Source organism: Bos indicus x Bos taurus, chromosome 11, assembly GCF_003369695.1.
Source record: "Bos indicus x Bos taurus breed Angus x Brahman F1 hybrid chromosome 11, Bos_hybrid_MaternalHap_v2.0, whole genome shotgun sequence".
Classification (NCBI taxonomy): Eukaryota; Metazoa; Chordata; class Mammalia; order Artiodactyla; family Bovidae; genus Bos; species Bos indicus x Bos taurus.
The window spans coordinates 55,643,519-55,656,502 of NC_040086.1; the positions used below are offsets into that span (position 1 = coordinate 55,643,519).

The 12,984-nt window shown below is 39.3% G+C and overlaps 1 protein-coding gene across 5 annotated transcripts in view; it reads right to left on the reverse strand.

Moving 5' to 3' along the window:
• Positions 1-12,984, reverse strand: part of CTNNA2 (catenin alpha 2) — a 1,359,097-nt gene that overhangs the window by 1,184,298 nt on the left and 161,815 nt on the right. For all 5 annotated transcript variants that reach the window (XM_027555570.1, XM_027555573.1, XM_027555568.1 and 2 more), the window contains exon 2: positions 373-479. In XM_027555570.1, coding sequence (XP_027411371.1) covers positions 373-474 — 102 coding nt within the window. In that variant the 5' untranslated portion in view covers positions 475-479. The remainder of the gene's footprint in view (positions 1-372; positions 480-12,984) is intronic.

The window sequence follows — 12,984 nt, forward strand, 5'->3', positions numbered from 1 at the left end:
ATAAATATACTTCGCTCTTAAATAGTCAGTAGAGTTCTTCCTAACTGCATTAGCATCTGAAAGCAAGCTAGGCATGATTTATTTAGACTTTGAAGCCATTACTGCAAATGAGGGCCCCTTCATCAAAGTCCCTTCTTTAATTATCTCATCAACTTAATTTCAAAAATCACATGAAAACTTTTGTAAAAAGCACTCCAAATCTTATTGAGAAGAAAAGAAAAAAACTGTCCACAGTTGGGGCAGGAATACATATTAAGTAATCAGCAATGTGGCATGATTCACTCATGCTTAAGGATTTTCACGTTCTTCAGAAAGTCATGATATAATCGCAATAGAAATATACACAGGTAACTATTTCAGAGCATCTCTTACCTGTGTAACGAGCGGTTCCAAAAGCCTCTCCACTGTTAGGGTCCGGATTTCCAAACTTTTGGGGTCCCATTTTAAAATGATCGGTGAAGTTGCCGAAGTCATGCTCCCTACAGAAACACACATTATCCATTAGAAATAATGATGACAGAAATAATGTGAGCTTAGGGGTTCAAAATGAGTAAGTCACCAAAACTTAGAACATACTTGAAGATTACCTGTCTGGTTCAACCTCATCAAGTTAGAGCTAGGGAAATCAGAAAATAGAACTATGTGAAGTGGTGATGTCAGGATCAGATTGAAATGGGTATTTCTTAAGGGTACCTGTATACATTAGACAAACTTTTGGGGCCCAAATGACACTGAAATATGTCACTCACTCAGTGTTTAGTACACATATCCACCTGCTATATACTGGGAAGGGGATTCCCCAGAACCCACCTGCCAATGCAGGAGACTTAGGAGATGCAGGTTTGATCCCTGGATTGGGAAGATTCCCTGGAGGAGGGCATGAAACACTCTCTAGTATCCTTAGCTGGAGAAACCCACAGACAGAAGAGCCTGGCAGGCTACCGTCCGTGGTCGCAAAGAGTTAGACACAACTGAAGCGACTTAGCACATACACACACACATTTGCTGGGAAAGCCTTGGTCACTGCCCTCCAGTACCTGTGGTTTCAAATAGCAGAGGTTGGCCATAGTTATGCCTCAGTGTGGCCTGTGCTGTGATCAAGGAATACAGAGAAAGCCACAGAAGAACTGAAGAAAGGACATCAAAGTCAGTCACCAAAGGAGATCAGCAAAGACTTTAAAGAAGTACAATAAACTCATCATGACAATCAGATGAAAGACCCCAGGTCCTAACAAAAGGCTTCTTTGTTTTTGTCACACCATAACTGACCACTGAGGATATTATGCTTCCTGGAAAAGCTGAGTTTTATTCTCTTAAATAGGAGAGATATTACAAAATGAGTCGCAATGATTCTGAAAATTAGCTTGCTGCTATTTACATATGCTCTGATTACTCACTGCATTTACATTCTTATCCCATAAAATGAGTGTCTGATAAGGTTATTTATTTCATTCTACAACAATCCCTTTCTACCTAAGAACCACGGGTGTGCACGTAGCAACCTTGCACATATCGAGCACACAATATCATCCCAGCCTCAAAAGAGTAAATCAGACATTCTGTTAGGGGTGTGCTTCTCACTGAGAAGTTGACTGTTCTCTGATGAATATATTTTGACAACTAACCACTGGACAAGCAACCTTAGACTGTGCAAGGTGAATCTGAATCATTCGCTTTAATATCATCATAAATCAAACTGTTCACAGCTGTTCTCTTTTGAATCAATGTCCCCGCTCCATTCCACTCTTATAGATCAATGTAGATGATTATTTCTATTAGAATTAACACTACAAAAAAGGTCTATCACAAGAGGCACATGTCTCTTTACTGCCCTGCTACAGCTAGTCCTTTTGCAAACAGACCTAACAAATTTGCTTCAAGAAAAAAAAAAAAAAGGCGAAGATGCAGTATGCTGGTATTTTACCTCTCTCCAAATGCCATGTTTTAAATAAACTAAGCATAGCAATCCAACCATATAGACCAATTTAGACTTGGGTTCCTTCACAACAACAATATTTGGCAAGGATATGTTGCCTGTCCTCCAAAAACCAAAAAAACTTTACACATTTCCCATTCACACTACCAACTGCTACAGAGCAGCTCTAACATGCCCAGAATTCTGCTGTTAGGCAGCACACCTTCCTGTGTTGTGAAAGGATGAAAACGCCAGATTCTTTCTACCCACACAGGATACCTTCATCCTTGTCGAAGCCAGTCCTATCTAAGTAACCCAGCTCTTTGTTGTTGTTGTTGTTCCGTCGTTAAGTCACGTTCGACTCTTGTGACCTCATGAACTGCAGCATGCCAGGTTCCCTGTCCTTCACAATCTCTCAGAGTTTGCTCAAATTTATGTCCGCTGAGTCGGTGATGCTATCCAACCACTCCTCCTCTGTCATCCCCTTCTCCTCCTGCCCTCAATCTTTCCCAGCATCTCTTAGGACACAATGATTTCCAGTCCCCAAGAAGTTCCCTGTAAACTTATTCCCAGCTCTGATGGAATAATAAGTGGCCTCAGTAACGATGATGCATGACAAGGTCCTACAGGAAAGACAGCTGGCTAACTAGTAGTGGCATAGTGAAGTCATTTGAACACAGTAGTGAAAGGTAGTAAGAGACTATGCAGAGAATCACCACTATTACACAAGCATGCTTGTGCATATAAGCTGGTGGAACAGGAAGGCACACAACATCTTTATGCGTGTTCTGATGTATTACTAAAGAGATGTACAAAAAATACTGATGCAAGAAATAAAAATGCTGGGACACTTACATTAGAGACACTAGTATGCATCAAGCAAAAATGGGAGATTCTTAAAAAAGACTTCAAGGCAACTGTGAACCAAGAAGCAGAATTAGAGCAAAGCCTTGGATCCTGAAGGCTGGAAGACTTATAAATCTAAAACTGAAAGGACAAGAGTGACCAAGCAAATCACTGGACTCAATTTATTCCTTTGGGGATCAATGTTTTAGTCAGTTCTTTTGACACAGGCAAAATTCAAGAGCAAAAGGCAAGGAAAGATTATGTGGTATTAATTTGTTGAAGGGGAAAACCTAGTCATAGAAACATGTTCCTCTGTGTGGAATAAGCAATTGACTCCAAATAAGAAAGCAAGGGAACAAATGAAGTGTGCAGTCATACACCAGCCTCTCACATTCCAAAGGAGCATGTCTCAAAACCATACTAGGCATCCACACATTTAATGCAGACTGCTGTGCCCACAAAAGAGATTCTATGTAAAGAAAAAATATATTTTTCAATAATTTAAATTCAAAGAAAAATGACATATTATAGTTGCTTTTGGTAGGAAACTCAGAATATCGACTGGACACAAAGAGCAACAAAAGGGGCTGTAAAAAAGAAAAGACAATAGCGCTGTCCGTGTCCATATACCACAATTTTACAAGCCCGTGAACAAGCTCTTAGCAATTTATTTAATCTCTGAGAAGATATTCCTGAAAAGTGTCAAACTGCATATACATAAAAGGTGATAAAACAACCTACATAGTAATAACTTAGATAACTTCAGACTTTCTCCATGGGGGTAAGGAAGAAGCATGTGTCAGGGTGTTAGCAGCCATTCATCACTCACAATTACAACAACAAAAAACACGACAAAAAAGACTAACAGAGTAAAACAAGCTCCACTATGAGCAGCCAAAGGTCAAGTACTTTGTTAATTAGACATTTTCCTGATAAACAGAAAATCTTTTGAGGTGCCTGTGCCAAGGAGTGCCTTCAAATGACATACATGTTACTCTAATGCATAATTCACTAAATAAATTCCCCTTTCCAGATTTTCCTCAAAAAATGTCTTTGAGCACTCTACCTATACTTTCTGAGTTCTCACCATTCTTTCTATTGTTCTTTTGTAAAACAATGGTCCAGGACAACTGACAGTTACTCAGGAGGCCACCCAGACTTGCCTTCCCTCCACAGGACTCCAGCTTCAGGTTCCTTTCATGGGTTTTTCTCTTTACCGATACTGAGTGAGCACTACTGCCTACAAACTCTATGAGGCTTCTTTTAGAAGACAAGTTAGCTTTGGTTAACAAGTAAAGTCATGGGAAGTTAATGACTAATACTGTGTTTATTCACCTATCTCCATATGTAGGCTATTGACTCAGCTACCTCACCTAAGCTTCAGTTTCATCGTGTAAAACAAAAATGGTAACAGCCTTATATAATTCATGACATTGCATATGCAAACACTCATGGGTTTACTTCTTTGCCATGTTTTTGTATGATTATCATTCTAGCCAGTTCAAGATATCCCTTAGGGTGGGGCCAAGGCAAGAAGCTTTAAAACAAAGTTTTGGTGAGAAAGAGAGATGTGAAAAAATGAGAGAATTTTCTAAGTTTCCTCAAGAATCAAGCCTGGATACAGTGAACTTACTGTTTCTTCTCTGAGTATTAGTAATACTGGCTAATGATCTGACATTGTTATTATTTACCATTTACAGATAGGTAAGCTGAGGCATGAAACAGTTAAGAGAGCTACCCAAGGTCACAAATTTTGAAACTGAACTGCCTGGCTTCAGGCTCTGTGCTCATAAGCACCATGAAGCATTGTTTCACTTCTTATAAAGAGGAATTCCTAGGCTTAGGTCCATGCCAGCATCACCACAGTGCTTCTGAACCATGGAAGAGAGACAGAGACATAGTCAAGAATGGAGCTAACCACTTCTGGAGAATAAGGAGCTAAATCCAGGAGCTAACCACTTCAGGGGAATGAGAGAGAGAGCGGATACAGAGGGACACAGAGGAATGGCAGATGAGGTGAGGGGGACACACAGGACAGGTGCCCTGATGCACATGTGGAACCCATGGGGAATGCGCTTCCCTTCCTGGTGAGGCAGAACAGTTTCCTTTAGCCACCTTGATCCCTGGGGCAAGAACGGGATGCTGATGGTGAGGCTGGGCCACCTAGGGAGCAACATGGCACCTGGGAAAGTCAAGAGAAAGACCTTATGATGAGTTATGCCAAGTAAACAGAATTTTGGTCCCCATGACCTCAGACCCTTTGTTTTAAACTTATGATTATGTTATATTTCATGGTGAAGAGGATTTTGAAGATATAATTAAGGTTATTAATAAGTGACGTAAGTGAAGTCACTCAGTCGTGTCCAACTCTTTGCGACCCCATGGACTGCAGCCTGCCAGGCTCCTCCGTCCATGGAATTTTCCAGGCAAGAATACTGCACTGGGTTGTCATTTCATTCTCCAGGGAATTAATAACCTTCTAAAGGTTATTAATAACTGGACCTTAAAATATGGACATGAGCCTAGATTATCAATGTGGCCCCAATGTATCACTGAACACTTAAAAACAACTTCCTCCTGGCTGGGGGTAGAAGAGGCAGTCATAGAGGTGCAGCAGACAAAGACATCAGGTAGAGCAGAAGAGGGAGGCAGACGGATTCAAAGTGTGAAAGGGACTCGACCCACCATTGTAGAGAGATGAAAACCATGAAAGGAAATGTGGGTAGATTCTGGAAGCTAAGAGTGTACCCTGGTTGACTTCCAACAATGAAAAAGGGACCTCAGTTTACAACCACCAGGTACTGAACAGTCAAAACCCTGAATGAGGCTGGAAGTGAATTCTTCTCTAGTGCCTTCAGTAAGGAATTCAGCGCTATCAACATCATTATTTCAGCCTTGTGAAATGCTAAAGAGAGGACCCAGACACATCTACCTGGGCTTCTGATCTTCAGAGAGTACAAGAAATCTGTGCTGTTTTTAGCTGCTAAATGTGTGGTCAATTTTTACAACAGCAATAGGAAACTATGACAGGTATTTGTGTGTGTATCATATCACCTGGAGGGCATGTTCATACACAAAGCAATACAGAAAGTTTCTGATTCATTAGGTCTAGGGTGGGTCTGAGAAACTGCTTTTTTTTTTTTTTTTCTTGCTCTTGGAACCACTGCCCAGATGATTTTACTGGTCCAGGAATTGGCACTTGGAAAACCACTATTGTGATCACAGTCCATGGTCATGCGTGCCAGGAGGGAAGCGGTGATCAGGAAGATGTGGGGTATCTCTGTGGAGATCCTAGGACCAGTAATAATAACACTGCTGTTACTACAAGTATCACTGGGATCATTATATCAATACTTTCTGGATGGTATTTATGCTTTTCCAATGCCTTGAAGTGATTCTCAATGGGAAAATGAAATGGCATACCAAAATCATTCCAGTTTTTTTAAACCACATGTACACCAACCTCCAACATCCCCAAAAGTTCTCAGAGTTTCCCCAGAAGATGCCTTTTCTAATTAGTATCCCTGCCACCGGGGAAGGCAATGGCACCCCACTCCAATACTCTTGCCTGGAAAATCCCATGGATGGAGGAGCCTGGTAGGCTGCAGTCCATGGGGTCGCTGAGGGTTGGACACGACTGAGTGACTTCACTTTCACTTTTCATGCATTGGAGAAGGAAATGGTAGTGATCCCTGTGAAGAATGTAAAGTAACAGTGGGAGAGAGCCATGCCCTTCAGTTCACCAAAATCAGAAATGAGGGTCCAGGAATAATTGCTTAATAGAGAATAATGTTTCCAAAGAATCAGTTACTAAATATTTTGATGTTATTTGCGGGCTATGAAAAAAAGTTTTAAAAAAATGCCATCTGAAATATGATAGTAATTCTCATTTTTTGTTGTATTAGTAAAGGAAGTTACCTCTAACATTCCACCCCTCTATTGTAAGAGGGAATTTTTCTAGAGCTGAGAATGTGCATATGCATTTCAGACATGAGTAGAAGTTGAGAACAAAAAGCAGAGAAGGAGGCATCTCATCTGATTCAAAAAACCTCAGAGAATAAAAGGCACACTGATTCCTACCTGCATCAGCACCAGATCTAAACAGATAGTAACAGGTATTCAGCACTCTTCCTGGTGGTACCCTGGCTATGAAAATAACCTGGCTCCTAACTTGAACCTTTTTACCTGAAATCTCCATCAACATCCATACAGGACTGCTATGAGGATTATATGAGTTATGTGTGTAGAACATTTGGCAGAGTGGGAAGCATAGCCTAGATTCTTAGGATATGGTAGCTACCTCTGCTAATACTCCTGGTGGCAGCGGCAACATTAATAAATGGCAGCCATATTTACGGTAGGAAATAAGCTGGGAAAGCCCTGCTACTGATATTCCACCATTAATTTTGCTCAATTTTGCTCATTTCTTTTCCTGTGACTATAAGGAGGCAGTGTGTTGCCCATCACTGTCCTCGACATAATAAGCATTCAGAGTCCTTGCTCAGTGAACTGACAGGTGACCCAAGATGCAAGCTGCTGCTGCAATTAGAAAATCCATCACCATTTTTAATCCAAAACTGAGGTGACATGTAATTTTCAACTGCTCTTTGCTGTTTGCAGTAGAAGAGAGTGGGGGTAGTTATTTCTGATACTGTTAAACGTTTAACACAGCCCTCAAGTACTACACGTGCAAGATCTCTCATACCTTTAACAAAACACTGAAAGAAATACTGTTGAACAAAAGCATCATTCTAATAATTTCAAAAGGTTGTAATAATAATACCTGTCTAAGCATAAATGCCTGTAAAGTATACCTTAATATTTTAAGCAAATATTAAGTAAGTATTAAACTATTAAATTCTCTTCAGAGCCTCTTTTTTAATTCTGCCCAAATAAACAAAACATCACCAAAAGAGAATATAAGAATAAAGCTCCACAGCCTAAAGGCTGTCACGATGACAAGTGTAGACTAATAATATGTAGCCTAGAGCTTGCTGATTAAAAAAGAAATATCCATGTCCATATCTCACTGAAATGAGTTTTTACACTTACAATAGCATACTCATAAAATTTAAAACTATGTGCCAACTTAATAGAAATTCACTACTCCTGATATATGCTAACAGAAAGCCAGTAATTTGAAATTCAAAATGAAAACTAGTATCTGTCAAATTCATTTCTGTGCTTTTCACTACATTCATAGTCTCGTCATTTAAATTCTTTTGGGAGCATAAACAGACTCAATCTACTCCTAAAGTATGACTTGCTTTCCATTTGGATGTGAACATATGTGATATCCAGGTAGGCAGTGCTCATTGTAAATGCTGTTAGGTTTCCTAAGTCCTAACAAGGACTCGGTTTTTCTAAACAAAATATATCTGACCAAAGGTTAACTAACACTGCTCTACTATTATTCTACCTATTATTCTTCAGCAGCATTTCAATTCTGATTTAGGCAGTAGATTCCAAAAACTGAAAATAATAACTGTTACTATTTCAGATAACATATTTTGAGAAATTATCTTTATAGTCCAAAAGTAACATTAAATTATTTAATAGGAACACATTATTTAATTGGCAATTAACTTATCCTCTGTCCTTCTAACCTCCTGTAAATTAGAAATCCATACGCAATGATTACATAACGTAAATCTTCATAAGAATCTCAACATTTCATATTCAGATTACAGCAAAATAACCATAAACTGCTCCCTTTATCTTTCATTTTGATGTATAATGCAGTCCAAACTAATTTTCTGAAACATTCCTTTTGTAGAACAAAGTAACTGCTTAACTCTCTTCTCCAACAATTCCCAAGTCTTTGTAACACAGCTGTCACTCTACTTTTTGACCATGGGCTACTGGATCTTATTTCTTTAACGAGAGCCTACTGCTGAAAACAGGTCTGGAATACATTATAACACAGGGTTTATGCCATTTCCCAAAGTTCCCACCATACTGTGCTCCTTCTCACCCTCCAAAATCCAGACACCGACATCTTCATTGTAATAAACCCTAAATTGCTACTGGATTTACAGTCAGCAGCAAATGATCATACTTTTTTTTTTTTTTTTTTTGTAACGGGCTCATTGCTAAGAAATTGACATTAGTTTTAAATAAGGTTATAAACTTAGACTTATAACTAGATTATAAACTCATTAAGGCACAAATCTGTATAATAGCGTATTAGACCCTTCATAAATGTATGATTAAATACAAATATATAAAATATGGCCCAAATACTTATCTAATTTTTTTCCAAGTATCAACTTTTTATCTTTTCAATAGTGGAGTGCATTTCCTAGAGAGTAATCATTTTTGAAATATCTTTTGTACATATTTTTAGATATAGGCCAGTACTTCTTAGAGACCTAAAATAAGTGATATCTTGGTATGGCTTAGGGAACATAAATTTATATTTTATTTATAAGCCATTTATGTTATATTTGGGCTTGCCTGGTGGCTCAGATGGTAGAGAATCCACCTGCAATGCAGGAGACCTGGGTTAATTCCCTGGATTGGGAAGAACCCCTGGAGAATGGAATGGCTACTTACTCCAGTATTCTTGTCTGGAGAATCCCCATGGATGGAGAAGACTAGCAGGCTACAGTCCATGGGGTCACAAACAGTTGGGTATGACTGAGCAACAGACACACACACACATTTAAAAAAAAAAAAAAAAAAACTATGTTATATTTATATTTATGTTTAATTTAAATATATACCTATGGTTTTTATGTACATATTTTTACTCAATATATTCATTTTTAATTGGAGGATGATTGCTTTAAAATGTTATGTTGGTTTCTGCCATATAACTGGATCACTAGTTTTTATTTATTATGTTTTAAATCTAGGTATCATTTTTGTTCAGGAAAAACTAACCTCAGGGCTTCCTTCAGCAAAGCAGTGAGGCCTTGGTATTTGATTGCTGAGATCCATGTGGCAAGTTTTTTGTGAAGGATTGTACAAGCTCCGCAAGTCGGCCCACAACAGCCCTTAGGAAATATTTCTTCTCCTCATTGACCCAAATTGCCTTTTTTCCCCAAGGCCCAGTGTCTTTTCCTTTCTCTGAATTCCATCAGTATTCCATCTAATCAGAATAGCTAGTGCATAATATTTAATCTGAATACAAAGTGTCATGTGTTGTTCTCTCCTTGCTTTATATAAATTTGTCCTCTCAAATACACTCAGGGACAGGGAATTTGCTCCCTTAATAATGATTAGGATGGTACTGAACATTTAGTAAAAATGCCAAGTTCAAATCTCATAATCAAATACACACACTCATACACAAAATGATTCTAGTTAAAATACAATACTAGTGCTTTTTTGCAAAAAGGGAGATTTTCTACTCAGAACACAATAGTTCAGATATCACTTATCTGAAAAACAGAACCCAAAGTGATTTTCCTTGCTCAGAATGCCTTCCATATTCTAGCAGAAAAGGCAAATCGCATATGCTCCAATTCTCCCTTCCTTTATCCATTTATCCAACCATTCACTTAATCAGGGTAAATGTACTAACCACCCACTGTGTATCATACTTCATGCTGATTGTTAAGATGAAACTGGCTCTAATTCATCATATTTTAAAAGCAAGAACAATTCATGGAGCAAGGAGTGTTCAGAGCATGAGCTTGGACGAGAATGGACACCTGTAGGGCCAGTGTCCTTCCATTTCACCAGGGGACTTATATCGGGCAATAGGTAACCAAGAGCACCTTCAAATTTTAGATGCATTGGTCAAGCAATATAGGACAGTTTGTGCAACTGAAAAACAGGAAAAATTCAACACCCTTTTGAACTTTTGCCAGAAAAATGCTCTCCAAAAAGTGAGCAAGAGTATGAAAAAACATTCAAGTAACCTTGGGACATAGAGTGAAAAAGATAAAGTAATCAGAATATTAAGATATGATGTAAAGAAATTAATGCAGATATTTAGATAAGAGCCATTTTAAATTGTTCAGTGATTGTAAGAATACTTGTGTGTGTGTGTTAGTTGCTCAGTCGTATACGACTCTCTGCAACCCCATGGACTGTGTAGCCTGTCAGGCTCCTCTGTCCATGGAATTCTCCAGGCAAGAATACTGGAGTGAGTAGCCATTATTCCCTTCTCCAAAGGATCTTCCTGAACCAGGGATCAAACCTGGGTTTCCCACATTGCAGGCAATGTATGAGCCACCAGGAAGCTCATACCAGGAAGAATACTTAACTAATACTCAAGCATTTGATTTTTAAAGCAAGCTCAAACGTGTTAATATTTTATTTTAAAAGGCAAAGTTAAATCCACTGATGCGCTGTTAACAAGGAATTAAGTTGCAGGGATTCAGAAATGATTTAAGCCTAACACCGCTGCTTCTTTCAGTTTCCCATTTTAAAGTGGCTTATTCACCTGGCGTAACCACCAGGCACTGCTGTTCGTCTGGTGGCAGTTTAGTAAATGGAAGATAATTCACCTGCATTGCGTTATCCCTGCCTCATTCAACTGAATTACTAGGTGTGAGAGGTCGTAACACATTATAGCAATTATATTTGCTTACAAGTCTTTTGTTCTGAGGATTGATATTTTGGTATCAGTGGTACTCAGCATATCCTCCTGCTGATAAATCACCTTATCAAGCTTGTTGTTAGAAAAAGTCATATGTGAAAAGAGAAACTAATCCAGATTTCCTCCTGGTCATCTGAGGCATTTAATTTTGTCTTATGAAACAAAAAGTACCTCAGGGGCTATGCTTTTGTAAAGACAAAACTAAAAGGTGCAGTGGCATTTAGGACATACAGATGGGCTCTGTTAAGTTTGCACACTTAATGGTAGTATTTCTTTCCATTTAGTTCATCATATTTACATTTCACAGCAACTAAGACTTCACCGGGAGAAGGCAATGGCACCCCACTCCAGTACTCTTGCCTGGAAAATCCCATGGACAGCGGAGTCTGGTACACTGCAGTCCATGGGGTCGCTAAGAGTCGGACACAACTGAGCAACTTCCCTTTCACTTTCACTTCCACGCATTGGAGAAGGAAATGGCAACCCACTCCAGTGTTCTTGCCTGGAGAATCCCAGGGATGGGGGAGCCTGGTGGGCTTCCATCTATGGGGTCGCACAGAGTCGGACATGACTGAAGCGACTTAGCAGCAGCAGCAGCAAGACTTCACCGAACATTCCTGGTCACTGGCCAAAGTTTATTATCATTATTAACAGTTTCATGTTTCTGTCAGGAAGTCCTGCTATGTAGCAGTGAAAGGGAGACCCTGAACCCTGAGAGGGACAAGATATGTATGAGAAAGTAACATACAAGGACACTAATGTGTGGTAACACATATATTATTGGCTGTGCTATCTTCCATTTGCCTTAAGATCAACATGATGATATCCCAGTTTTACAAGAGAAGAGAACTAAAGCACAAGTATATTATTTTTTCCAAAGTTAATGAAACTCAATCAAGATTTATTTTAAATTTGTTTCCCGCACCATATAATGCAGCTTCCCTAGGTTAAATACTATACTTCACAGGGGCCACACAAGCTAACAAAGTACACACAGAAACATGTGGATAATAAATACTTAATAGGTTATTTGAGGTAACTAAACCATTTGGGGATCATTCCCAAGCTTCCATTTGTTCAGAGAAGACTAGACTTTTCTAACATACATCTCTTGGGATCCTTCTCAGGATGTAAGCGTACAGATCATCTTATCCAATATTGCGGTTTCCTGTCTCATGCAAGTTTGGAAAGACTTCCTCAAATATCTCATCACACATGGGTAACAACCATCTTCATTCTGGTGACAAGAATCATGCCAGATGACCACTGGCAAACTTATCAAAATATTTTCCCACCCTCACCTTCCTCCCAGTTGCCTTTTTGGAAGATAGGGTTTGGTCTCTTTCCTATTCCTTCCTTCCCTGACTCCTAAGGCCTCAACTCTATCAGTCACAATCTCTACTTTTTTATCTTTAATTCATCCCTCTTAGTTGGGTCCTTCTAGTCAGTCATATCCAACTCTTTGTGACCCCATGAACTGTGGCCTACCACACTCCTCCGACCATAGGATTTTCCAGGCAAGAGTACTAAAGTGGGTTACCATTTCCTTCTCCAGAGGATCTTCCCAACCCAAGGACTGAACCCGGGGTCTCCTGCATTGTGGGCAGATGCTTTACTGTCTGAGCCGCCAGAGAAGTCCAGTCAGTGAGAAGTCTTGTCCAAGTAAAAATTG